Below are 26,816 nucleotides of genomic sequence, written 5' to 3'. Positions count from 1 at the left end.
GTAAAGATCTTGTCAACTAATCACTGTCATTGCTTTAAGGTGGGAAGAAAAGGAAGGGGGGGAAAAAACGCCTCGGCTGGCAAACCACATGAAATCATGATGGCGGGGGGAGGAAAAGCATGCTTTATTTGAGTATACCAATATGTGACCAGCCGAGTCAAGTCTATGCTTTAAACTGCGGGCCACAAAATTTCCTTCCAGTCACTGTGCAGTACATATATTGTTTACTTCCTTGGCTCATCCCCGATTGGAAATGAAGCCACACCAAGGCTTGCCTCACGGAACGGGAGGATTTTTGTTTCATGCACCTTGTGTCTAGCCTGGGCTTGCTTTAGATTGCATCTGTAGTGGGATCTCTTGCAGCAAAACCATACGAACAAACGGGGGCGGCGTACGAAGTGCTATATGCTGCTCGGGACCGCATCACACTAGACAAAGCCACGGCTGGCTGTAAACAGCGGCCTGCTGGCAAAAGCAATCCCAAGAAAGAAGGAAAATACCTGCTGTGGGGTCTTTTCTTTGCCTCTCGCTACACATCAAGAGAGCGGGACTAAAAGAGGTGTGTTGGCTCCCTTGCAGGGCCTTTGTACTTGGCGTACACAACCTTGTTTTCTTCTTTCTCTTCCCGAGACTTTTTGACCCATCAGGCCGGCTTCATGTGTTCCCAGGCAGGCAGGCTAGTTTTCCATTCTGTTCTGGGTGCCAGAAACGTTGTAGCACCGTTAAAAAGCTGTGCGGGACGACTTGTATCGATTGATATATACTATGCAGGTTCCCGTTGCCTCTCCTCAGTCTTGTGCTGCTGACCTCATCTAAAATTTGTGTCGAATAACAAGGTCAAGGCCAGCAAGCGCGTTGTAGTAATAATCAAGACGCGAGAATGGACGGTGTTCCCTCCAATCACAGCTCTGCCATGTTTCTTACGTGCCGTGTCTCTAGCTTAAATAGATTAAATGTGCAAGGTCGGAGCTCTTATGCATGACTAGCACTCTAGCCTCTTGTTGTTTTGCTTAGGATGTTACATCTGCCGTGCCTTGTATGCATATTGTAATTACTCGTTAGGACAAGAGAAGAAGAAAAAATAGGAAGAGGGGGTAAACTTTCCTGATCTACATGTATGCGGCCAGCCGATCACGCCTGTGGCCCTTCGGAAAAAGTAAGCACTCTAAAATCAGCTTTCAAATAGGACGCGGGCCATTTGAATAGTCGGGACTAACCGAGAACATTGCACGGAGGGTCTCTCACAGGAATGCGGCGCATGGCTGCCTCAGTCGAGGCGTGAAATGTACCGTAGTTTACTTTGGAAAAAAGGAAGATCTAATATGCACATCGTGATATAGCAAGCTAGCTTCTAGACTTGAGCAATGTCTCACGTTTCAAACACACATGATTCAGGCTGTGCTCGGTCCAAGCCACTGTCTGAGTAGAATTCACGGCGTCGTCTTTTGCCAGATATGTTCCTCCTCTCAGCTACACTCAAGGAAACAAAACCTGCTGAGTTCGTATGATTTATGGCTCAGGACATTTCCATAATGCAAGCGATATAACAAGATTCGTAAGAGCAATTGACAAACAAAAATTGAACATTTCCATCTCGGTGAGAAGATTGAATGTATAGCAAAATTGGAGAACAAGAAGCGAAAAAGTGATAATAGGGAGAGGGCTAAGAAAAAGAATAAAAAAAAGGACATGTGTTGTGTGAGAGAGTCCGCATGCACGATGGCCGAGGCCAACTGACAAACCAATGAGAACTCACTGTTGAGGAACATGCTTCGTAACAAACACTTCGAGAATGCGATAACAATTCTATGCAGTCTTTGGTCGTCCTGAGCCCGAGGTCGCCAATACAGCTATCATTTAGATCCAGTTTGAGGATGGGTCTCGACCACCACCGGAGTCAGTCGTGAGACAACATCTTGATGACTTTTCCTCTGAGCTGTCTGAGACCTCGTGGCAATAATATTGCAGAGACGCTTGCAATTGGCCCCATCCAGACTTACCCATGAACATACGTCCAGTCCCTTTCCTGGCTCTCAAGCTGCGCGAAGGCTTTCCATGACAAGAGCCAGGGATCAATACCACGAGTCGATCTCGATGATGACTGCCAGATGATCCAAGACGATCCGTAAATAATCAGACTCCTCCAGTCAATGGCAAATTTCGACTGCATCAGGGATCTCGTGAGGCCATTCTCGTTGGTGATTACGATAAAGTATCTATTGCGCTGTCCTCGAAAATACTGCAGTCTCGCCTTCTCGTTACAAGATTCGAGGACTTAGCGTTTCACTCCTGCATGTGATAATATATAAGTCGTGCCTTGTAGCTGTTGTAAAATTGCTCACATGTTGCAATTTGCACCCCTCATCAAGACTGTAAATGGACTTGATGGCAAGAAACTTGCTCAGATGGATCCAGTATTTCAGCCCAAAACCTGCTCAAACCTCGTCGCGGGTGCATTTTAGCAGCAAAATTGCTCGAGAACAATTGTCCGCCCACAGCATAGCCTTCTAGCAGATGAGCATGTTTTCGCCGTGCTCGGTTAGCCGAATTCTACTCCATACCAAGCACTAAGCCAACGTGAAGCCTACCTTGGTGAGGTATAGTTATGAGTACTTAAGTACTCAATCACCCGAGGAGAGACCAAGTACTGAGGAGGAGCGTATCCACCCTCACAACCTCCTGATTAATATATGCCCACCTGCTCGCAGGAAACACGTTGAATTCCTGAATTATTGGTATCGTAGAATCAATTCACCATACACCACCTACTACGATTTCACTGTTCTTTCAGGACCTGCTCGTCGCGAATAGAGCCTCGAATTTCCTTACACACTTCTACACGATGTGCGGTGGCAGTGATGACATTGCTGAAGACCCTCGACGCTTTGGGGCCATTGCTGTCTTAACCCCTACTGCCTCCAATGCTGCAGCACTTGGTGCGGATTCTGCAAATCTCTCAGGGATGGTTGTATTTCTCAACAAGACGGATCATGGAAGTCCTTTGGCCACTCATGTCAGATTCACGCCGGCTGGGCCATGTTGTCCAGACCATGACTTGACATTGAGCATATTGTCAGTCCTTTCCCAAGTCTTTCCTCCCTGTCTGGATGCCGTGTCCACTTGAGCTGACCCGCTGCCCCTGGCCCAGCTGCACCGGAGACCTGAGCGTACCGTGGACTAAATGCAAGCTGTTCAACAGCCTCACTCTGCCAACGAGATTCTCTGGTGTCGACGCCGATAATTCAGGATTTACAGAGTTCCAGCTGCCTCAGCATCTTCTTCTCTCTGCCGACGATTGTGGTGTGATCGGACGCCGCGTGGCCATAACATCATTAGATTCTTCGCAGCTTTGTGTAGCTGAGGGCGTCATTGGCTTCAACACGGCCCCTCTTATGCCATCGTTACAAGCTTGAAGGTGTCAGTCTGCCGAGCGCAGTCTGCACATATGCAACCTTGAGAAGGTTTCCAGGGAGAGAGAGCGGTGAGGCCAGCGTCCAATTCTTTCTACTCGTACAACACATAGAAAGGCGGGCCCAATGTTGAGAGATAAGAGAAGCACAGAATCACAGAGTCTGGTCTCCTTGCTGTATGATTACTTTATGAAGACATAATTGTGGCTGAAGACGAGCATTCCTGGTCCTGTACATAGCATTACCGAACTGGATTCGTTGATCGCTCAGGGATTTCAATGACGAGATCGTTACAAATCAAAACTGTCGTCGTCGTCGTCGTCGTCGTCGTCGCGGATCAACGTTTGTTCTCATTCTGGGGATGCAAGCTCAAGAAGGAAACCTTGGATGACTCTGGACCTCACAGACGGCTGGACTTAGCATAGTTGTTGTTGATGCAAAGAAAATGAGGATACATGGACCAATTCGAATCCTGCGACTGAGTCAGCAGCCCACTTGCAGTAGTGGTCACAGTACTTACTAAGTAACTTAGTACAGTACGCTGTAAAATTCGGCAGAGATTTCAGAGGCGGTGGACCCCGCAGCCCCCACCTAAAGACGTCGCAGGCGCCCACTAAGAACAGTTCTGATTCCTGGCCTGGCAAACGCTAAATGCATCCCCTGCACATTCGCTCGCTGCATTGAGGCACAGGCTGGCAGGCTGGGCAGCAGTGCAGTGCCACCCACCAAAAGATGACCAGCGTGCCAGGCTAACTGGGAAGTTCTGATTGTTTCCCCTCCTTCACCCCACCTACCCAACTTTGCCTCTTCTCAACCTAAAGTTCTTTTTTTTCTTCTTTTCCTCTTCTCGAATTTCATCATCACGACCATCAATACCTTCACTCCCTCCCACCCCGCCCTCCTCCATCAACCCTCCTTATTCCAACCAAGTCCAGGCGACTAACCAACCACCCATCACACCTCTCTTTGTTTTACGGGGTTTTCTCCATCAAAGAGGGTTTCTTAAATTTGCCCTTTACTCAACCTTTCCTACGCCTTTCTTCGCTTATCTGCCTTCCCCCAGAGCCAAGACAACCCATTCAAGATGGTGTCCGCATCCAAGGAGAAGAGACTGGCCAAGAAGGCCGCTGATGGCAAAGACAAGAAGACGGTCGCCTCCCGATCAAAGGCTGGCTCTAAGAATGCTAGCAAGGCCGGCTCCGTCAACGGCGACGAGACACCGCCTCAGCTTGATGCCTTTGGCAACCCCATAGAGTCTGACGAACCCGCCACTTCAGCCGACAAGCTGGGCGAGGTCAAGCGCCTGACAGAGCAGATGGACAAGCACGGCCTGTCTGACCGTGTCACTACCGGCGTCCTCTCCTCCGTCGTCTCCTCCCGCGACGTCAAGATCTCCTCGTGCAGTCTCGTCTTCCACGGCCGCGTCCTTATCACCGATGGCACCCTCGAGCTCAACTTTGGCCGTCGTTACGGTCTGCTGGGCGAGAACGGCTGTGGAAAGAGTACCTTCCTCAAGGCCATCGCCGCCCGCGAGTATCCTATTCCTCCCCACGTCGATATCTATCTTCTCAATGAGGGTGCCCCGCCATCCGAACTGGGCGCCCTGGAATGGGTCGTCAAGGAGGCGGAGAACGAGATGGAGCGCCTCGACAAGCTGGCTGAAAAGCTGCTCGAGGACGAAGGCCCGGAGAGCCCCGTCCTGATGGATCTCTACGATGTACGTCTGATCAACCCAAACCACCCTCCCCCTCCCCCCCCGCGTCTTGCCACGAATAAATCAATAAGGGATGCTGTCCACTAACATGGCCTGTTGGTTTGTCGACTGCTAGCATATGGACAAGATGGACCCGTCGACCTTCGCTACCCGTGCCTCGCTCATCCTGACCGGTCTTGGCTTCAATAAGGTCACCATCCACAAGAAGACCAAGGACATGTCTGGTGGTTGGAGGATGCGTGTTGCCCTGGCTAAGGCCCTCTTCGTTAAGCCCACCCTGCTATTGCTCGACGACCCCACTGCCCATCTGGACCTCGAAGCCTGCGTGTGGCTCGAGGAGTACCTCAAGAAGTGGGAGCGCACCCTGATCCTCGTCTCCCACTCCATGGATTTCCTCAACGGTGTCTGCACCAATATGATTGACATGCGCGAGAAGAAGCTCCTCTACTACGGTGGCAACTACGACTCATATAACAAGACGCGCGAGGAGCAGGAGACCAACCAGATGAAGGCTTACCAGAAGCAGCAAGACGAAATCACCCACATCAAGAAGTTCATCGCCAGCGCCGGTACCTATGCCAACCTGGTCCGGCAGGCCAAGTCCCGCCAGAAGATCCTGGACAAGATGGAGGCCGACGGCTTCATCCAGCCCGTCATCCCTGACCGGGTATTCAGCTTCCGTTTTGCGGACGTCGAGAAGCTGCCGCCGCCCGTGCTATCCTTCGACGACGTCACCTTCTCGTACTCGGGCAAGCCGGAGGACGACCTGTACCGCCACATCGACCTCGGCTTCGATATGGACTCGCGGACGGCCCTGGTGGGACCCAACGGCGTGGGCAAGTCAACATTGCTGCGCCTCATGACGGGCAAGCTGTCGCCGACGGCGGGCAACGTCAGCCGGCACACTCACCTGAAGCTGGGCATGTACTCGCAGCACTCTGCCGAGCAGCTGGATCTCACCAAGTCGGCACTGGACTTTGTGCGCGATAAGTACAAGGACCGCTCGCAGGACTACCAGTACTGGCGGCAGCAACTGGGCAAGTACGGTCTGTCGGGTGAATCGCAGACAGCCCTCATCGGCACGCTGTCCGAGGGCCAGAAGAGCCGTATCGTGTTCGCGCTGCTGGCCATCGAGAGCCCCAACATGCTGCTGCTCGACGAGCCTACCAACGGCCTGGACATCCCGACCATCGACAGTCTGGCGGATGCCATCAACGCATTCACAGGAGGTGTTATTGTCGTCAGTCACGACTTCAGGTATGTTTCAGACGTCGCCTTCCTCTCTTGTGACGATCCTCCTCCTTTCTTCTTACCCCTTCCCCCAACATTCCCACCACAAGCAATAGTGGAGACAGCGTCATGACTGATATGATTTTCAACTACAGATTGCTGGACAAGATCGCCAAGCAGATCCTGGTGTGTGAGAACAAGACGATCAAGCCTTGGGATGGCTCGATCGGAGACTACAAGAACTACCTGCGCAAGAAGATGCTTGCAGCCGGTGCGGTCTGAGGCGGGATAGAGAGGAACACTATGAGCCGTGGCGAGACGTGAGGGCTCTAGGAGGGGGATGAGGCGCGCCCCTCCCTCCCCCCCCCCTGCAGAGCCTAAACCGCGGAGACACGGAAAGAAGGGGAAAAAAGAAAAGAGATCGCCACCAGACAGGTGCATATTGGAATCATGGCCACCTAGATAGATTGCCAGGAGCAACAGGGCACCGCGGGACATGGGTGAGGCGAGCGGGTCTATGGGACGGGAGGTTGAGCATGTCAAGACCAACACGGGACACTGCCAGAGAGAAAATGATAAAAGAGGGAGAGACATCCCAAGGCAGAATTCAGAAAGAAGCAGCCATCACCATGTCTAGCGGGAAGCGACTGTTGTTGGGCCACGGGCGTTGGCTGAAATGTATTTCTCGGTATAGAAGTTTTGAATGAGATGCAAAAGCACTAGACTTGATACTATGATGTTGTGGCGATGAGTTGAGAGCTGCCGTGTGACACATGCACGTGAACATGCTTCTCACATTCGGTGATTGTCTCGAAAGGTTGGTGAGCGACTTACTACTACAGTGGCAATTGTTGATTGTTAAGTGTCAAGTACTAGAATATACCTCCAATCTTAGCAAAGAGGCCCAGGCTCTCTCCCGTCACAACCCGCTTTATTCGACTTTTCCTTACTGTCTTTTCCTTGCGCAAAGACCAGTTTAGTAGTAGAAGCCAGGCAGAGACAGGGAAGAGTAGGAGGAGGAGGAGGAGGAGGAGGAGGAGGCAGACGAAGGAGACGAAGAATGAGACAGTGTTGACAAGCAGACAGTACATCAGACAATATCTACTCAGTCATCATGCTGCGTTGCTCGTTATTCATCATTGCCGTTGTCCTCCTCCTCCTCATCAGCAGCAGCAGCACATCGTTCCAACCTCAGCACCAATCTTGGATGCAATTCATGGACCAACAGACCGCCATTAGCAAAATCCATCATCATTCTATGCAGGCATATTAAATGTAGAAGTGGAGTAACAAGAACGCTGGCACTGATTTGAAGTAACGGTTGGCAGTAGCGGTCAGTGTCACTTGCCTTCTGTTTTTTTTTTTTCCTCCACCCAATCTTTTTCTTCTTTTATTCTTCTTTTTGCCTTGTTTTTGCCTTGATTTTGTTGTTCTCTTTGGGTTCTTTGCCTTGTCTTGGCGTGGACTGATGATAAGTGCTCGGCCTTGGTGGGAAGGAGAGAGCTGACGTGACCTGCTAGCCTGTTAGCCTGCCTGCTTGCCTGAACCCTGGATTAGGCGCGAGGCGAGACTAGGGTGTATAGTGTGGGATTTTGGGATCGGCAATGGCAGTGTGACAAGAGAAAGTGGGCAAGAGTGAAAACGAGAGACAGAGAGGGAGCAGGTGGGAGGCAGCTATGACGATACGCACAATCAATGGTTTTCGAGTGGGAACTTGTCATTGGCTGCTTTGTATTGCTAGAAACTTGTATCTGGAAACCCCTCCTTACACACTGCCTCACCCAAGAACTGATTTGTAAGGGGTCGATTCACAGACCGACCGTGACAACCTGGGCGATGAGCGAGGTTTATCACAGGTATAGCTACAGATACTGGTCTGTGAGAGGGTACACTGAAGTGCCCCACCGACTTGCGAGTTCGAATTTGCAGCTGGAGCCGCATCAATAGCTGCTTCATCTTGTACTATGTATAGCGTGCTATAGTATGTGTAAGTGAGTACATAGTGAAAAGGTGACGGGTGTTTGCGTGTGCAGAGGATCCACTCACTACGAATCACTCCTCAACGGAAACGGGAGGCAACAGAACCAGGAGGACTCGACCTGGTGTTGGAAGCTTGAGAAGACGTCAAAGAAAGGGAGGAAAGAAGAAAGAATAGAAGAAGAGAAGAGTTGCCACCATCTTCACCTGCAACTCGTGCTATCGCTGCGGATTTAGCATCTTGGCTTTGCATCTGCACACTTATACCTTCACCGGCATCGCAACCACGGGCTGGGGGTTAGCTCAGTTCAGCTCATCGCGGCCGCCTCGCCTGCGACAAGCGTGGCTTTATCCCGTTTACGTTTAAGGCTGCACTGCACTGCGCTGCGGCTGCACATCACGTCAGGTCACCACCACCAACAAACCCCCTTCTGCTGTGGTCCTCCTCGGCGATTTTAACCCTCAATTGCAACTCCAAACCTCAACTCGACTTCAACTCGACACGCCCACACCCACACCCACTCGCCACCCCACACAACACCACGCCTTGTGGTATCGCGATACTCGTGTGGGCGGTCTCTCCTGCAGCCCCAGCATCAAGCCGAAAGACCGATCCCACCTGTACCCGGCCCGGGCTCAACGCGACAAAGAAAACCTGCATTGTCCACCACCACCACCACTTCCTCTCGACAAGGTCCATGACCACCACCTTCCAACCCACCACCCATCGCCTATCGCCGATTGCCCATCCGATTTCGAGCCTTGTCCATCGCCCGCAGAGCCGCGATCTGGCTCGTTGGTTTCCCAAAATTTGCGACAGCCCGAACTGACGTATCCGGATCGCGATCGACCACATAGAGCAGCCATCCGCCGCCCTTCCACAGCAGGACGCGGTCTGCTGCTCATCGTGCATTTATCATCATCATCGTCATCATCATCGCCATCAACGGCGGACGAACCTCTCCTTTCTCTCTCTTCGACCTAAGTCGTCGCAGCACGGTGCGGATGGGTCTGTCTCGCCAGCGCCACCAGAAACTTCAGCGGAGATATCTTGGGATTGCCCTCTAGCGGCGACTCGAGGGGACTGCAGTGGATTTTACTCTCCCCAGCGCCGAAGCCGCAGAGGCCAACACTCGAAGTCTCTGAGAAAAAGTCAAGGTCTCATCAGCCAGGGGAGGAGCATACACGACGGGCTCTCTCCCTCCAGGAAAGGGAAGAAAAAAAAAACAAAGGAAGAAAAAAGGAAGACGAAAAAAAGACAACAAAAATCATGGAGCCAAATTTCCACTCCACCGTCCTACAGAGGCCTCCATCCCTCCACGACTACGATGATGACCGCGACCGCGGCGACCATGACCGTGACAGGGAGGACAGGCGGCGTCGCGACATCCTCAACCCGGTGCAGCTGAGCGAGAACGGGTCTGCAGCTCCTTCTTCTACGGCGACTGGTGCTACGGGTGCTAGTGCTGGTGCCGCTCAACACCAACCGCCACCACCACCTCGACACGCGTTCAGCCTGCGATCTCCCACCCAGTCCGACTTTCATCATCATCCGCCTCATTTTCCCTCCGCCGCCAGCTCGACCTCGCCTAGGGCCGCCAGCGCCAGCGCCAAGCCTGGCAGCACCAGCAGCAACGGCACCAGCACCGGCGCCGCTTCGTCGTCTCTACTACACAATCCCTTCCTCACCAAGCCGACGCAGTCTATCCCGCCGCCCGTCCTTGCACCTCCCAGGTCGCCGCTACACGCGCCCCCCGTCTTCTATCCCCAGGACATGCGCGAGCACCGCGACCCCCCGCGCGAGAAGACCGCCGGCAGCTTCTACGACCCTACTACCGACACCACCACCACGACGGGTGATCGCAGGGTCATCGATAAGGGCTCGTCTTGGAACAGCAGCACGGCCCAGGCCTCGTCCTCCGCTGCCAACAATACTAAGGTAAGTTAAGAAATAAGCAGACAAGGGAAGCAGACGAGACCAGCAAAAGAAAGGAGCAGAAAAAAGCAAGCAAGCAAGCAAGCAAACAGGGGAGCAAGGGGCGTTGAAGAAGCAAAGAAAGCACACACACACACACACCATTTACACACCTCTCCACCTCTCCACCTCCACACATCTACACATCTACACATCTACACGTCTGCACCTACACCTACACATTTTACATGCGTTCAGAAAACAGAAACACAAGAGACACAGGCAACCCCTGGTGCCAATAGGGCTCGCTCAGCAGCTGCTCAGGCGATGATCATCACCATCGCCGCCCATCCGGCGCGCCAGACGCCATCCAGCACCGCTAGGGCGTAACCTCAGACCTCTGACCAAGACATTCTTTCTTGGCCCGGTCGGGTCGCCCCAAAATCCCAAATCACCACCATTTCACATCCACCAAGCAAAGAGCAACCTTTGCCCCGTGTCAAACCCTGATCCTCATCATCCTCATCATCCTCATCATCATCGTCGTCATCATCACCGTCGTCCCCGTCCGCCAGACCCAAATACGACTTCTTCCAACATCCTTTCCTTGCTTGCTGCTGTCAGATCCTAATCACAATCACAATCCTATCCCCTAGTGGGATCATCCATCATCCCCCATATCCCAAGTCCCCAATCAGTCATTCAATTAATCCCTTGCCATGATCTACACCCTACCATCAACAGCCTGACGGTCCCCCATTTGTTACCACCTTACCACTTCGCGTCCAACTCCCAAAATCACATCTCCATCGTCTCATCTAATTTTGCCTGCAAATTCATCTGCTGACGGACCTGCTCTTTCTCTCTTTTTTCCAAAAACAGCCTCGTGAGCCTGCCAGTAGGGACTACGACTATCCCTCCAATCGGCCAGTTGAGCAATCGGCCTACTACAAAGGCAGCTACACTTCGCCTGTTCGGGCTGCAGTTCCATCTCTAAGCCCCGTCTCCCGCTCACATCCTGCTGGTTCCATGAGCCCTCCCACGAAGGCTCCTGTCATCGTCTCGCCCAGCCTGCGGCAGCCCATGGCCTCTGCTGGGTCCACGGTCGGACCTGCACCGCCGGCTGCCCAGCACTCGCCGCCCGCCCCGTCGGTGCTGAAGGCGCCTGCCCCTCCTGCCAGTGTTGGTACCGCCTGGTTCCCACCTCCTATTCTGGACAAAGCTGACCTTTCCGACTCGCAGACGACGCCAAACCGCAACGTCATGTCCTTCTCGAACATCCTTTCGAGCTCCGACCCCGAGCCCAGGCCCAGAGCCCCCTCGCCCGCCGCTCAAGTCCTCGCACCCGCCGCCATCAAGGAGGAGAAGATGGATGATGCCCCCGTTGCCAAGGCCGAGCGGAAGAAGCCTACGAGGAAGCCAAAGCAGCCTCGCGTGTCCGACCTTAAGAACGCCGACGCGCCATCGGCCAAGGGAAGCTCTAGGCGTGCCTCTTCACACAAAGACAAGGAGGGCCCCGCCGCGCGCGTCCCGGCCAAGCGCGCCGCTAATGGCCAGCCGAAGCATAGTGGCTTCTCTGTGAGCAAGGAGAAGAAGATCAAGGAGCTCATGGAGCAGCTGGACAACAACCCGCGCGCCGATGATGACTTTGACATCCTCGAGGAGGAGCGCCTGTGGCGTCAGCGTGCCCAGCGCCGACGCCGCGCCATGGAGCTGACCGAGGCCCGCTTCCTCGCCTCCCGCAGGCTCAACCTGGCCCGTTCGACGAGCGAGCGCCTGAGCCTGCATATGGAGCTGGGCAAGCGCCGCTACGACGACATGTACTACGACGACGCCCTTCAGGAGGTTCGCGAGCAGGAGGTGGTCGCCGAGAAGGAGCGCAAGAAGGACATGCAGCGGAAGCGCCGCCGCGAGAAGTCCATGGCCGTCACCATCGAGCAGAAGGAGGCCGCCCTCGCCAAAGCCCAGGCTGCTGAGCTGGCCGGCGACGAGGCAGAGCGCCTGAAGCACCTGCGCGAAGCCGAACGCGCCAGCAAGAAGGCCCAGCAGACCAAGCTCATCCTGCAGAAGGGCATCAAGGGCCCCGCGCGCAACCTGCCGGCGCTCGAGGTGAACCTCGAGGGCGGTATCATGTCCACGTTCCAGGCCAGCGAGTTGGAGACGGGCAAGAGCGCCAAGAAGGCTCGCACCGGGTCCCGGCCCAAAAAGTCCAAGGAGCAGAAGCAGGCCGAGAAGGACAACGCCATCGCCGCCCAGGCCGCCATCGACGCCGGGCAGGAGCCGCCCAGCAAGGAGGAGACCAAACAGATCCGCATCAAGCTCAACAAGAAGGACAAGGCCGCCAAAGACAAAGAGACCCCTGCTGCCGGCGGCGATCCGACCGCCACCACAGCAGAGCCGTCTGGTAAGGAGAGCGGCCAGCAGAAGGACAAGGATAAAGAGAAGGACAAGGCCGTCGAGGAGCCCAAGGACCCGCTCGAGACCAAGTTCCAATCCAAGGGCTTCAACCAGATCTACGACCAGATCTGGCGGGACCTGGCCCGCAAGGACGTTGGCAAGGTCTACCGGATGGCCTCCGACTCGTACCAGACCAAGTCGTCGAACCTGAAGAAGACGGCCATCCTGGCCTCCAAGGAGGCCAGGCGCTGGCAGCTCCGCACCAACAAGGGCACCAAGGACCTGCAGGCCCGGGCCAAGCGCGTCATGCGCGACATGATGAGCTTCTGGAAGCGCAACGAGCGCGAGGAGCGCGACCTCCGCAAGGCTGCCGAGAAGCAGGAGCTCGAGAACGCCCGCCGGGAAGAGGCCGACCGTGAGGCTGCCAGGCAGAAGCGCAAGCTCAACTTCCTCATCTCCCAGACCGAGCTGTACTCCCACTTCATTGGCAAGAAGATCAAGACGAACGAGGTTGAGCGTAGCACGGACAACCCCGAGCTCGCAGCTGAGGAAGAGAAGGCGTTGGCCCACGCGGACCCTGGCGCCATGGACGTCGACGACGAGGATGGTGCGCCCTCGGCCAAGGTCACCCGCTTCGAGAACCTGACCTTCGAGGAAGAAGACGAGGAGAAGCTGCAGGCCATCGCCAGGGCGAACGCGCAGCACGCCCTCGCCGAGGCGCAGCAGAAGGCCCGGGACTTCAACAGGGACGCCGAGCTCGACGAGGAGGGCGAGATGAACTTCCAGAACCCTACCGGCATGGGCGAGGTCGAGATCGAGCAGCCCAAGCTCCTGAATGCGCAGCTCAAGGAGTACCAGCTCAAGGGCCTCAACTGGCTTGTCAACCTCTACGAGCAGGGCATCAACGGCATCCTGGCTGACGAGATGGGTCTCGGCAAGACAGTCCAGTCCATCTCCGTCATGACCTATCTGGCCGAGAAGCACGACATCTGGGGGCCCTTCCTCGTCGTCGCGCCGGCCTCTACCCTTCACAACTGGGAGCAGGAGATCCGCAAGTTCGTCCCAGAGTTCAAGGTCCTGCCCTACTGGGGAACCGCAGGCGACCGCAAGACGCTCCGCAAGTTCTGGGACCGCAAGCACAAGACGTACAAGAAGGAGGCCAGCTTCCATGTCATGGTGACCTCATACCAGCTGGTTGTCTCCGACGTCAGCTACTTCCAGAAGATGGGCTGGCAGTACATGATCCTCGACGAGGCGCAGGCCATCAAGAGCTCCCAGAGCTCGCGCTGGAAATGCCTCCTGGGCTTCCACTGCAGAAATCGCCTGCTCCTGACAGGCACGCCGATCCAGAACAACATGCAGGAGCTCTGGGCCCTCCTGCACTTCATCATGCCGTCGCTCTTCGACTCGCACGACGAGTTCAGCGAGTGGTTCTCCAAGGACATCGAGTCCCACGCCCAGAGCAACACCAAGCTCAACGAGGACCAGCTGAAGCGCCTGCACATGATCCTGAAGCCCTTCATGCTCCGTCGCGTCAAGAAGCACGTCCAAAAGGAGCTCGGCGACAAGATCGAGCTGGACGTCTACTGCGACCTGACCTACCGGCAGCGCGCCTACTACAGCAACCTCCGCAACCAGATCAGCATCATGGACCTCATCGAGAAGGCCACCACCGGAGACGACAGCGACTCGGGCACCCTGATGAATCTTGTCATGCAGTTCCGCAAGGTCTGCAATCATCCTGACCTCTTCCAGCGCGCTGATACCACGTCGCCTCTGTCCGTCGGCTACTTTGCCGAGACGGCATCCTTTGTGCGCGAGGGAAATAACATCCCCGTCGCGTACTCCACACGGAGCCTGATTGACTACGAGCTGCCCAACCTCATCTGGCGCGACAGCGGTCGGCTGTACAAAGCCGGGCCCGACAGTCAGAAGGCGGGATTCCGCAGCCGCTACCTGAACCACCTGATGAACATCTGGGCACCTGACAACATGCGTGAGAGCACGAGCGGCTCGGATGCCTTCTCCTGGCTCAGGTTTGCCGACGTGAGCCCAGCCGAGGCATCCAGGGCCGGCCGCCAGGATGTCTTCAGCCGCGCTGTTGAGCTGTCTGGGCGTGAGAACCGCCTAGGGCACATGAGGGTGGCCTATGACGAACCCGAGGACCAGAACTACACTCCACCGCACGCCATGTTCCAGATCACCCGTCGTGCCGACCGCAAGCCACTGGCGGACGTCACTGGCGAGGGGATTCTGAACAGCCTCATGAACGTCTCCAAGACGGCCTACGATGAGGCGGGCTTTCGCCGTCTGGAACAGGCTGGCCGCCCTGGCGCAACAGCGCCTCCCGTCGAAGTCGTCTGTAACAGCCGTGCGGCCAACTTGGAGCGGGAGGACACCTACTTCAATGTGCGGATGCGGAGGGCACTGTTCGAACCAACTGTGGAGGAGCAGAAGGCCTTCATCACGCAAAAGATCTCTCCAGAGCGGATACCCAAGTCTGGGCTGTTCCCCGCTCCGGACAACGAGAAGCACCGCTTTACCAACATCGTCGTCCCTTCTATGCGGCGCTTCGTGACGGACTCGGGCAAGCTGGCCAAGCTGGACGAGCTGCTCTTCAAGCTCAAGGAGCAAGGCCATCGCGTGCTGCTGTACTTCCAGATGACGCGCATGATCGACCTGATGGAGGAGTACCTGACGTACCGCAACTACAAGTTCTGTCGGCTGGACGGCTCCACCAAGCTCGAGGATCGGCGTGACACAGTCCACGACTTCCAGACCCGGCCGGATATCTTCATCTTCCTGCTGTCGACCCGTGCCGGTGGTCTCGGTATCAACCTCACGTCTGCCGACACGGTCATCTTCTACGACTCGGATTGGAACCCGACAATCGATTCCCAGGCCATGGATCGTGCTCATCGTCTTGGCCAGACTAGGCAGGTCACTGTCTACCGCCTAATCACCCGAGGCACCATAGAAGAACGCATCCGGAAGCGTGCGCTGCAGAAGGAGGAGGTGCAGCGCGTAGTCATCCAGGGTGGCGGTACCGGTGCCGGTGTCGACTTCTCTGGCCGCCGTGCTCCCGAGAACCGCAACAAGGACATTGCCATGTGGCTTGCCGATGATGACGATGCGGTGGAGAAGATGATTGAGCGCCGCGAGCAAGAACTCCTGGCCAGTGGTGAATATGACAAGAAGAAGAAGGGCGGCAGACGCAAGAAGGTTGTGAATGAATCTGTCTCCCTCGACGACATGTACCATGAGGGTGAGTTGGCTGATCTTTTTAAATCCCCCCCCCCCCCCCCCCACAAAGTTGTCTTTGGCCAAACATCTTGCTAACCACATTTCATGCGAACAGGCGAAGGTCACTTTGATGATGGCAATAAGCAGCAGCAGTCTGGAACAGCAACTCCTGTCGAGACAGCAGAAGCAAAGGGCAACAAGAAGAAGGGAAAGGGCTCCAAGAAAGCCAAGACGGCCAAGCAAAGGCTTGCTATCGCGGATGGAGAAATTGATATCTAATCCTGATCAGGGCGGGCGGGCGGGAAGAAGAGACATGGTCGTCCTGCTTGCGTATCCCCGGAAACTCGGGATCAAGCTCGTATGGCCGCCAGTGGGGCAGAGAGATAATACTCAGCCCTACTCTTTTGGCTCATTCCTCTTCGAACAAGACGGAACACGGTGGTTTTCATCCTGCTGCTTTTCATTTTCTTTGGAGTTGGCCACAAGAAGGTCTCAAAAGAAAGAAGAAAAAAACCTGCATTGATGAGGCAGATATGTATGTTATGGGATTTTATGATTGTTGCAGGTTCGTCATTGGCGTGGAATTAGATTCGTGAGCACCGCTCCCCGGAACAGGAACGGCTACCTGTCTGCCGTATTACAAAGGGCTCAACCACATGTACTATAGATAATATACACCGTAAAGAGGTAATAAGCCCAATTACTTAGCTATCTGTTGCTCGGCTTTGTGCGAGATTGCATCTGTGGATATCCTCTTCCGCCCACCAACGCAGTCCTTGGTAAGTGAAACAAACAGTCCAACCCCTTCCAAGCCTTAATTATTATCCAAGTGAATTGTAAAAGACGCAAGAGCTTTCAGACATGTATTGGTGAGGCTATAATTTTGATGAAATCCCCGGCCCGGGTCTAGATAGATGGCTAGAGAAGTGTCCTTGTTTTAAGAGACTTGACTGCCAGAGACTGGTTGAAGACAAGACCGTTATATCTGCAATGCCCCTTGGGCTGGTCGAGTAAAACAGCTCAAAGCCTCAAAGACCACCCCTCTCCACCACTACCCCCAAACCTGTACAGCTGCCGATGCTCACGAGACGAATGTGATCAGGCATTGTGTCTCGATACGTTCGTATGTGAAGGAGCTGTTGTGGATGCAATGCACTGCACCCCGACGTCTGTGCAGTGTTGGGCGCCCATGAACACGGCGTGTCGTCCTCGCCACGACGATATCTTCATTCGGCGGTGCCACTTGCTCCTGGGCAGTTTTCTTCCTTGGCATCATCCCAATTTTCCGTTATTCTTTCGGCCGGCTTTGCCTCGCGCGTCGATCATGACCTTGCTTGGCATGCCTCTGGAGAGGCACATGAGAGCAGCAAGGGCCGATTGTGCTGTATCCAAGGGGGTTCCCTGGAGGGGAGAAGGGGCGTGGAAGTCGAATATCTTTCACCCGTTTGGTCTGGCCCATAACAACTTCGCCCTTATTTTGAAAGACATCAAAACTGCTTGCTTCCAAATCTCCTGTATCGCGCTCTCTCTCTCTCAAGCAATGTCCATCTTTCCGAGTGCCTCCATGGCAGCGTCCCGCTCCGCCTTGAGCTGTTTCTTGTTCTTGCCCGAGTTCTCCGCATCTGTTCAAAAGCAAGACCCCGTCAGAGAAAGAAAAGAAAAAAGATACACACACCATCAAAAGCCAAAGAAAAAAAAAGGGGGGGGGGGACAAAAGAAAGGGAGCAACATACCCTGCATCTCCACCTCCCTAGCAGCCTCTGCCTCGGCCTTCCTCCGCATCGCGTGAGCCAGCTGCTTCTCGACCTTGCGCTGCTTCTTCTTGCTGAGGGCCGCGTTGGGCCCGCTGGTGGGGAGAAGGCCCGCGCGGGCGCCGCGCCTGGCGTCCGCCTTTGCGACGCGCGACGGCAGCTTGGACGATGCGAGGTGCTGGGCCGCCTGCTTCCTGGCCTTGGCCGCGTGCGCGATCTGGCGGTTGCGCGAGACCGTGTTGGGGTTCTTGACGGAGGGCATTGTGTGAAAGAGCTTGTGTGTGTGTGTGTGAGAGAGAGAGAGAGGAACAAGAGGGGGAGAGAGGAGCTGGCTGGGTTTGGCGTTGAGTAATGTGCTTTTTTGACTTGAGTTGGGGAAAGGAGAGGAGGTGAAGAAGTATGAACAAGAAGGAACGTTGTTGCTGCTGCAAGCCTTAGTTTGAGGATTTGGAAATTTTAGCGGGGCGATAACAAATTAGTTCACTAGCCACGCTTATCAGTTGAACAACCGACCCTCTTGTCCCAAAGAAAAAAAGGAAAGAAAAAAAATGGGCGAGTGAAGAAGGAATGTGAAAACTTCCGAATCATATTGGTTTGCGAATCTGTTCTCGGATGCTGTCTGGACGAACGTAGAGGTAAAAACTGAAAAGAAGACACCCATCAACACCAAAGAGACACACCCAAAACACAGAACTTCTCTTTTCAGCCAAAGTTGCACGATGAATTCCTACAAGATCAACATGAACTTGATTTGGTCTGTCAAGAGAACCCAAAACCAATGCTGTTCACCATCCTCTATTCAAGCATAATGGAGAGAGAAGAAACATATACCAAAAAATGAAAAGAGTTCATGACCATTGATTAACCTTGCAGATTACAATCCCAAAAACGCCCAACCATGCTGCTTGCTATTCGGCCCAGAATGCCCGTCCCCCTCCTTGCTACGCTTCCTCCTCTCCTTAGCGTCAAGCTGAGGACTGACTGGCTGGTAGTCCTTGGTCCTTGGTCGTGGTCTAACATGTACGAGGGCCTTCGTACTCGTCAAGTAGTTCTGTTGTATATATCCGATGTGCCTCGTACATTAGACCTCACGCACCCGTATAAAGCTCGCCAACATCAGCAGTCTCCGTTCCTCTCCATCGATGCCTTCGTCGAGCCTTCAAGCAATTCGATCATTGTTTCTGCCCACCGTGCTAGGGCTGGACAGGGCCTCTCCCTCGCCCTCGCTCCTGTCTCCGTCGCCCTCTTTCAGGAGCTTCCGCCTCTGGGCCTGCTCCTCGTCCTCGTCATCGCTCATCAGCCCGTCCAGCTCAAACTCCTCCACGTCGCGCAGCCTCCGCTCGTCCATTGACGCCGCCGCTGCGCCCCGCCGGCCGTTGGCCCCCGGTGCATGTCCATTGATGCCCTTGGCTCCAGCTGGTGCGTTCACGCCGCGGTCGTAAACATGGACGAGAACGTTGGTGAAGAGGAAGGTGAGGAAGGCAAGGCTGTAAAGGATCAAGACATAGGCCACATGGTCAATGCCGGAACCGTCAACCAACGACATCTGCTCCTCGGTTGCGCCCATGAAAAGGAAACCCGAAGCGTACAGCAACTAAAGAAAAGGAAGTTAGGCGCTGCCAAATATAGTCCCAGGTTCACAAAAGCACAAGACAGGAGGGTAGTGTGTCTGTATGTGTGTGTGAGTGAGAGAGACTTACAAAGGGAGGGATGTACTGAAAGCTGTGGGTGCCGTAGCCATCATCCGAGATGCCGATCTTATCTTGCAGGACAAAGGAAACCTCGATGATGCGGGTAATGCCGGCGGCCATGAGGGTGTACCCAAAGGCCTTGTGGGTCATGGCGCTGATCATGAGCTCCTGGGGGTGGGCGGACATGGCCCAGCCCGTGATGGCGATGACAAAGCCTGGGATGAAGTTGCGCCTAGGAGAGCCGTCGCGGCCGCGGCTCAGCCAGACACCAGCCAGGCCAGCGCACCACCATACGATGCCCATGGTGGTGTGCTGCCAGTCGTTCTTGACCCATGCAGTGCCCCACCTGTGCTCGGTGAAGGTGTTGACGCAGCCCCAGGCGGCGATGACGACGGAATCGAAAAACTCCTGGGAGCGGCCAGTGCGGCGGAGCCACAGCTGGCCGACGAGCAGGGTCAGGGTCATCAGGACGCCATAGGCGATGAAGGCGCTGCCCATGATGAAGTGCGCCAGGCACTGGCCGAGATGGTCGCCGCGACAGAAGCCCTGGGCGGTGATGCCACCGAAGAGCAGCTGGGCCCAGACGATGACGGGGAAGGCCTTGCCGCTGATGGAGTGGACGACGCGCACGACGGGGCGGATGCGGGCGTGAACACCCTTTTCGAGATGCAGCCTCAGGTACACGCCGAGAATGATCTGTGCAAACATTTGGAAGTAGACCCAGTCACCAAAGTGCGCGTGTACATTGTCCGGCCGGAACTCACGGCCGCCATGCATGTGGCCGAGGGCGTAACCGAGGAGGGCAAGCACGGAGGAGAGCGATTGTATAGGGACGTGCCATCGACTTTTCGTTATCTAGATCGCAATATGAGAGAATCTCGTTAGCCTGAACCAGCCCAGCGCAGCTCACGTATGTCCAGACACGGCGCTCCGGCGCTCCTGACCAAGAGCCGTCCTTTGTGTTTCTCTCCGATGTTGTTGTTCTTCTTCCTCCCCCTCCTCCTACCATATGTTGCTCCTCCTCCTTCTCTCACTTTCCTGTCGTTGTTGTTGAGGGGGGGGTTTTTTGGGGGGGGATAACTCACGCCGAGGACCATTCCGAGAGGGAAAAGGACGCCAAAGGCGAGCATGTTGAGGAAGATGTGTGCCCATAGTGTCGAGTCCTAGAAAGAGAGAGAAACAGATCCTTCATGTCAGCCTTGTTGTTGTTGTTGTTGTTGTTGTTGTGTGTGTGTGTGTGTGTATCATTCTTTGGGAGGTGTGAAGGAGGGTAGGCAGATTGACGATAAGTAATAGCAGGTAGTAAGCAACATACGATTGGGTCTGGAGAGGTGGCAGCATCATCTGGGATGTTCTCGACGGCGTGATCGTGTGCGTCGGCCATGGGGAGCAGAAGAGCGGCGACGGAGAGAAAGGCGGTGGTCTTGGTCAGGGAGAAAGGCGGTACTGGAGCTGAAGCCAGAAGTCGTCGTCGTGAAGGCGGAGGAGATGTTAGTTGGAGGTCAAGACCAGACCCCCTTGAAGGGATCGAGTGGTAGACCGCCATCATGAATGGGGATTTGGCCGGTAGGGACAGCAAATGGACGACCGAGGGCGGGGAGTCGGCTGTTTCGAGTCTGTTCCGGAGAGATGGTACTCTGGTAGAGAGTCTGGGACTGGAGTCGAGACAATGCAACCGGGAACGACGGGGGTGGCGCTTGTCTGTGTGTGTGTGTGCGTGGGTGTGGGTGCGGGTGTGTACGCAATCGCCCACCGCAGCGCGATTCAAGAAGGTTGGAAAGGGAGAAGGGGATAAACAATTGATTTGACCAAGGGCTTGTCTATCCTCAACTCTCCTTGTCTGTGCTCCACAGGTGAGGGACTGACATGCAGAATGGAGAGTGCAGGATGCAGGATGCAAATCAATATACTATAGTAGGCAGTCGTCGTAATGCTACTGAAGTTGGCTGTGAGTGGCCACCTGGCTGACTATGGTACATGGTAAAGAAAAAAAAGAAAGCCCAGTGGGGGGGGGGGGGCGTTTTAGCAGGGGTGGCACTGTCTTCTCCCCCTTCCCTCCTCCTGTCCAGCGTCTGTTCTACTACCGAAAATACAGTGATGCCGCGCAGGGCCACTAAAGACGCTGGGCCCAGGCCCCCAAAGAGACGGATAAGCTCTTGAATCTTCCCTTCCCACTGAAAGGCTAGAACACTGCGCGCGCTACGTCTACCCTGGCTTGCCTGATACGCTGGGCGCACCTGCTGAACGACAGCGCCACGGCACGGCACGTTCGGCTGGTTGCAGCCTACAACAACCCACTGCCCTTCTCCTCAGTAGCGATTCGGGTCGGATGTCGGTCCCCCTGCCCGATTACGCCGAGATGAGTGCTTACGTAGTCACAGCATCCACCCACCGTACGATGATTACGAAAAAGGGTCAACAACTCCGCTAGATTGCAATAAGAATATAAAAGTGCGAGAAGGTACCTTGAGCAACAAGAAGATAGTCATTATGATCAATACAAATTTACAAAATATTGAGAAAGAGGGGCCGGAGGGGGGGGGAGTGGGGGAGGGGCAGAGGCACACAAGTAGGACGCCATCAAGGTGATATGCAGACCAACAGCCGCAGCAGCATCAAGCTTGTCAGGATAACACTAGATCATCTCTTCCCCGGAGTGAGGTTCCCGATGTAGAACGGGGTAGGGCTAGAATTACCAACAAGACATGAAGTTGAAGTAGCTTGTGAGCTGACAATGTCTTCAGGACCAATCAATAAGCCTCTTCGACAACAAAGGTTCTTTCACTTGTTGGATGTATGTTTCCACATGGAAATGCCTCTGCTGGTGCTGGCAGCCCACATGTGTGTATGTTATGTCCTGCATACATCTCGTCTAAATCATAAATGCCCACCTGTAAAAATTGCCCATGACACTTGCTATTAGGGACACGTCATCACACCCACTGTATCGTGACCCTCACCAATAATCATCTGTGCTGGGAACGGACAGGAGGTTCGATGCTATGTGGGAGAGGTTGGTGTTGTACAAGACAATAGTCTATCCACATTGGCTTCTTGGCTTCTGACAAGCCCTGGCCAAGTAACCTGTCAAGAGTAGCGAAGATGTTGCCAAGGACCACGTGAGACTGCCCTCGACCACAGCCTCAGTAGCCTGTCTTTGTCTATCGTTGTGAGTGGCGATAGCAAGCCTATCTGGATAGAATTCTATCCAGAAACCCAAACAGTCTTGCCATACTAAACCACGATGGACAGAGTCTCTTCCTCGGTCCTATAATGTCGCCATATGTACAATCACACGTATGCCAACTCACCTTGTCTGCTTGAAGTGCGAGCCCGGCACTTCATGACGACCTTGTAGTCACATCTTGGCGCCAGTCCCCCTTCCCTTCCCCCGTCTTTCTGTTCCGCTGTTTCTTCATCTGACCTTCGGATCTCCATATATCGTATCGCTCCGTTCGCTTGAATCGATAGTGATAAGGGCCGGTGCACAGGCACCACAAATCGATATTGGTGGATAGCGAACGCTCGCTTGTGGACCGTGTCGACCTCGTCGGTTCTGCGGGTCGCGAGCGAGGAAGGAAGGGAGAAGAGAGGGCGCAAAGAGAAGGGGAGACGTACAAGAGAACATACAAGGCAACCAGACTGTTGACAGTGACAGGTCGTCTGGCAGCATCAGCCGCCTGGGCTGCAAGAGACGAAGATCCAGACCCTGTCCCAGAAGGAGGGTGAGACATGACCAAACCGCTCTCCTTTTTTTCTTCTTCTTTTTTTCTCTCTCTCTGTTCTTTTTTTTTGGGGGGGGGGGGAGGGGTCAAAACTCCTGACGATCCAAATTCGCGGGTCGTTTTGAAAACGCAGAAAACGTTGGGGGCTGATAGTCACGCCATATGTACTGTACGTACAGAGTAAGTACTGTATGTGTGTCACAATTGTACTGGAACAATTGATTGATCTGCAGGTGTGTGCGATGGTGCTCGCCACCACTTGGCGCTGGCTGAGTCGCTGACAGCAGCGAGGCTGGTGATTCGAAGAAGAGATCAAAGGGAGAAAGCAAAACGAAAGCGAGAGGGCAGAAAACCATACTGACAACAGGACGTGATTATGTGTCGCAGGTGGTTTGTGAGTGGTGGTGCGAGCAGCGGGCTCGGGCGGCGCGTGACTGGGGCTGATGAGTGATGCCAAGCCGGACGGTGTGCGGCGCAGGGGCGGCACCTGCTGCACCGGAGGCGTCGGGTGCTAACCTCAGCCTCTGTGACCCTCTGACTCTCTGTCTATGACTCTCTCCCTTCGTCTGCTCTTAGTCACGAGCAACATGACAATACAGCCTGATCACGGGTGGCACACCCCAAGGCAGAATAGAGGATATAAATATATATATAAACGAAACCCCTGGTCTTGCCCGATTTTGACGAAACGATATTTGTCATCAAAAGCGAAGAAAAGAGGCAAGAAGACAAGAACAAAAAAACAAAAACCTCCAAGATGATTAACCCGGCCAAGACGTTATGGTGGGAGACTTTTGAGCTGTGGGACGCCGTGCTGTACCATGTGGGCGACATCTACTACAAGGCCTCGAGGCCTGCGGTCATGAAGAAAAGGAACAGGAAGAAGCGCACAAGCCCATCCAGGCCTCGGCGGTCCAAGCTGCAACGCGGAAGAGCAGGCGAGATGCAATACAGAGGCGCTTGAAGAATTTCTCGATGGAGAGTCTCTTTGACACTCAAAACACTCGACATTCGAGGTCCCAGCAAAGGGCGGACACGAGAGAGAGGCGAGGATGCAGACGGCAAACAAAGAACCCAGTACTACGGTACTGTACACCTCCCGCCGCCAAAATTAAACAAAACAAACAAAAAATACGACATGCTCCACCAGGCCAGGCCAGGGCGACAACATCGTACGCACTATGCACTACATAGTTTGCAGACCCCAAGAGCCGTCAGAGCCGGGAAGTATCGTTGGATGGAGGAGGCTCGATGATCATTGGTCCTGGTCCTCCCTCCGGTGCCGACAACCCCGGGCGACTTTTTGGGGGCAGTGCAGTGCAACGCGGTTCCTTTGCAGGCCGCTCAAGGAATGCCGGCGACCCGATACGAAGACCTAATCCACACATCTAAAAAAGATGGTCGGCCGCCATCCAGCGGTCCATCTAGCCAATTCAGCGAGCGATCAGGATGAAACACGATAATGCTAAAGAGGTGGAACATGGATTGCGGAACTGCTGCTGATCGGCAGTAGGATGTGCCACTCGCTGTCATCAGGATCTTCGTGGATGTACGCATCAGGAAAAGAGGCGACGATGATGATGTTGGTTTTTGGTCTTTTTCTTTCATTGTGTGGTCTATCTGTTATTTGGAGTGGTCGATCTTGATTGTGATGTGTGATCTGTGCTGAGATTTATATTTTGGCAAATAAGAAGGGATGAGGGGATGGAGGGAGGATGGGTGGACTTTTCGGAGATCTACGATGATGACAATGCATGGATTGGTGGTCCCAACCAAGCCGAGGTGTTTGGTCAATTTAAAATAGAACAGTATAATTCTATGGTACTATGGTCCCAAGTGGCTGTGTGTGTTGGTCTGCTTTCTCTCTGTGTGTCTCCGTCTTCTCTCCCTTCCTTCTTTTTTTCCCTTCTTCTTCTTCTCCTTTAGCAGGTGCTGGTCATGATTAATGGCCATTGGTTATGTGGCGTCAGGCGGCTACGAGGCGCTGGGCGCTGAATTTCTGACCCCCCATCCCCTTTTGGCCAATGCCTGTGTGAACAACATGTGCATGATACTGGGGATAATGTATGATCGTGTACTTGTATCGCGTAGTGCTTATGGAGGGATAGATAGTACACAGTGCGACCATGGTTCGGCCGTGACCAGAACACACATGCCTCGTATTGGCTCTGGCTCCCTGCAGCAGGATGTGCTGAGCAGTTCGTTCATCATGCTTCTGCTTACAGTGAGAGGGAAGCTAAGATTTGGTCAGCACCATATCTTGACCACGCCAGAGATATCGCTTGCTTTGCTGGTCGAAGCAACTATTGAGTGTACCATGTTGCCAGTGCTCGCTATCTACTTCTCTCTCTGTGTCCAGTCTTTGTCTCACAGTATCAAGTCTACAGTATAGCAGCAGCCGGATCAGAACCCTCAGTTCCCCATACCCCGAAAGCAAGCATGTCCCTATATGCTGCCAAGACCCGTACCTGCAGATCTGGCTGCAGAGAGTCCTTGCTTATTATCTGCGCTGCCCTACTGCGATGCGATAAATGCTACTCCATATGAACATGACGGTCGTCCTCCAATCATACTACTACGATGCATCATTGTGTTACCCACTATGTAAAAAACAATGCTGTACTCTACATATAACCAGGACTAGAGGTTATGTGGCTGGGCCATCTGTCGCAGATCAGCAGAAGCACCTCATCGCCCTCGCCGTCGTCTCCGCCCTGCCGCGCGCGCGCTCTCTTCCATTCTCCCTCTCTCTTTCTCTTTTCGCCTTATCGTATCGCTTTTTTGTAGTTACCGTGCTACGTAGTGGCAATAATTGGCTTTTACGCTAAGCTTTGGCATAGCCACACCGGCGGCGCGTCAGCACGGACTTCACGGCAAGGCGGTTGCGCGGCAGCACGGGTGCCCGGCACCCAAGCATACTTGTACACCTCGAGGGAAAGAGCAAAGAGAGGGTGTGTGTGTGCATATGTGCCGTGTCCGGCAAGTGGTCTCCAACGGGCCTTGCGTAAGCGGGTTCTTCATCATTTTCTCACGACGGCACATCTCCAAAATTCCAATGTCAACATCGCGCTGTCCATACCAATCAATATCTTTGACACTCTCATCTCGGGGGCACCTGGTTTCCCTGTCATTTGAAATCCCCCGAATGGGCCACACAGCGCACACACAGAGAGGGAGAGAAGGAGTGGTGGAGCCAATATCCAAGGAAAAGGGGCAGTGGGTCCTCGCCTAGATGGTCCACTGCGGGCCCACCATCCAGCCTACCGTTTCCTTCCCTCGTTACAATCACGCCTGTGTTAGTAAGGGGTGTGTGTACAAGCCCAAATGACTTGCCTATGTCGGTGAGGGCGGTTGGTAGGTGCAGGGTCCTTGTCGATACGGCCGCTTCACCCTGTACATGGTAGCACTGCGGTATGTGCTGCGTACTCCAAGTCCTACTACGTACCATACCAATACGCGTCAGTGTGGGGTCCGCGAAAGGGATGTGCTCCCTATACACACACACCCTTTCCTTTGTTCCTTCCCTCCCACTCTCATACATGCGGCCCGCTCAACGTTCTCCGTCGACCATCCATCTCCTGGTAACCTCAATCTCCTGTCCTCGCCTCCCCTCCTAGAACGGGGCAGCCCTGATACACCCTGGCCTGGCCGTCCTCTCGCCTGTCAGTGGGGGAGCGTCAATCCTCTCTTTCTTTTTTGCCAGGTCCCTGCTTTGGGCCCAGTACCGTGCTTTCCTACCCAAAGTCCAGACCAACTCTTGACC

General features: G+C 54.3%; 5 protein-coding genes across 5 annotated transcripts; 3 read left to right on the top strand and 2 right to left on the bottom strand.

Annotated features, from left to right (window-relative positions):
- The first annotated feature begins 2,846 nt into the window (after positions 1-2,846).
- On the top strand, positions 2,847-3,752 carry M406DRAFT_358623 (uncharacterized protein). Its single transcript, XM_040923951.1, has one exon. It carries the CDS (start codon positions 3,108-3,110, stop codon positions 3,411-3,413), a length of 306 nt encoding a protein of 101 aa, XP_040771362.1. The 5' UTR covers positions 2,847-3,107; the 3' UTR covers positions 3,414-3,752.
- Positions 3,753-4,344: 592 nt separating this feature from the next.
- M406DRAFT_297168 (uncharacterized protein) lies at positions 4,345-7,087 on the top strand. The gene is made up of 3 exons (XM_040919296.1): positions 4,345-5,127; positions 5,240-6,381; positions 6,510-7,087. The coding sequence occupies exons 1-3, from the start codon at positions 4,495-4,497 to the stop codon at positions 6,634-6,636; spliced, it is 1,902 nt and encodes a 633-aa protein (XP_040771361.1). The 5' UTR covers positions 4,345-4,494; the 3' UTR covers positions 6,637-7,087.
- A 10,476-nt stretch (positions 7,088-17,563) lies between these two features.
- On the bottom strand, positions 17,564-17,899 carry M406DRAFT_269001 (uncharacterized protein; the record flags this gene model as incomplete). The annotated part of the gene is made up of 1 exon (XM_040917979.1): positions 17,564-17,899. The coding sequence occupies one exon, from the start codon at positions 17,897-17,899 to the stop codon at positions 17,564-17,566; it is 336 nt and encodes a 111-aa protein (XP_040771360.1).
- Positions 17,900-18,796: 897 nt separating this feature from the next.
- On the bottom strand, positions 18,797-20,712 carry M406DRAFT_343490 (uncharacterized protein; the record flags this gene model as incomplete). Its single annotated transcript, XM_040921873.1, has 4 exons — positions 18,797-19,231; positions 19,338-20,183; positions 20,414-20,491; positions 20,644-20,712. 4 exons carry the CDS (start codon positions 20,710-20,712, stop codon positions 18,797-18,799), a joined length of 1,428 nt encoding a protein of 475 aa, XP_040771359.1.
- Positions 20,713-23,762: 3,050 nt separating this feature from the next.
- On the top strand, positions 23,763-24,887 carry M406DRAFT_358621 (uncharacterized protein). Its single transcript, XM_040923950.1, has one exon. The coding sequence runs from the start codon at positions 24,029-24,031 to the stop codon at positions 24,245-24,247; it is 219 nt and encodes a 72-aa protein (XP_040771358.1). The 5' UTR covers positions 23,763-24,028; the 3' UTR covers positions 24,248-24,887.
- The last annotated feature ends 1,929 nt before the right edge of the window (positions 24,888-26,816 follow it).

This window comes from Cryphonectria parasitica (assembly GCF_011745365.1).
Source record: "Cryphonectria parasitica EP155 unplaced genomic scaffold M406scaffold_10, whole genome shotgun sequence".
Lineage (NCBI taxonomy): Eukaryota > Fungi > Ascomycota > Sordariomycetes > Diaporthales > Cryphonectriaceae > Cryphonectria > Cryphonectria parasitica.
Note: the sequence above shows the minus strand (reverse complement) of the source record. Positions and strands in the feature narration are given on the sequence as shown.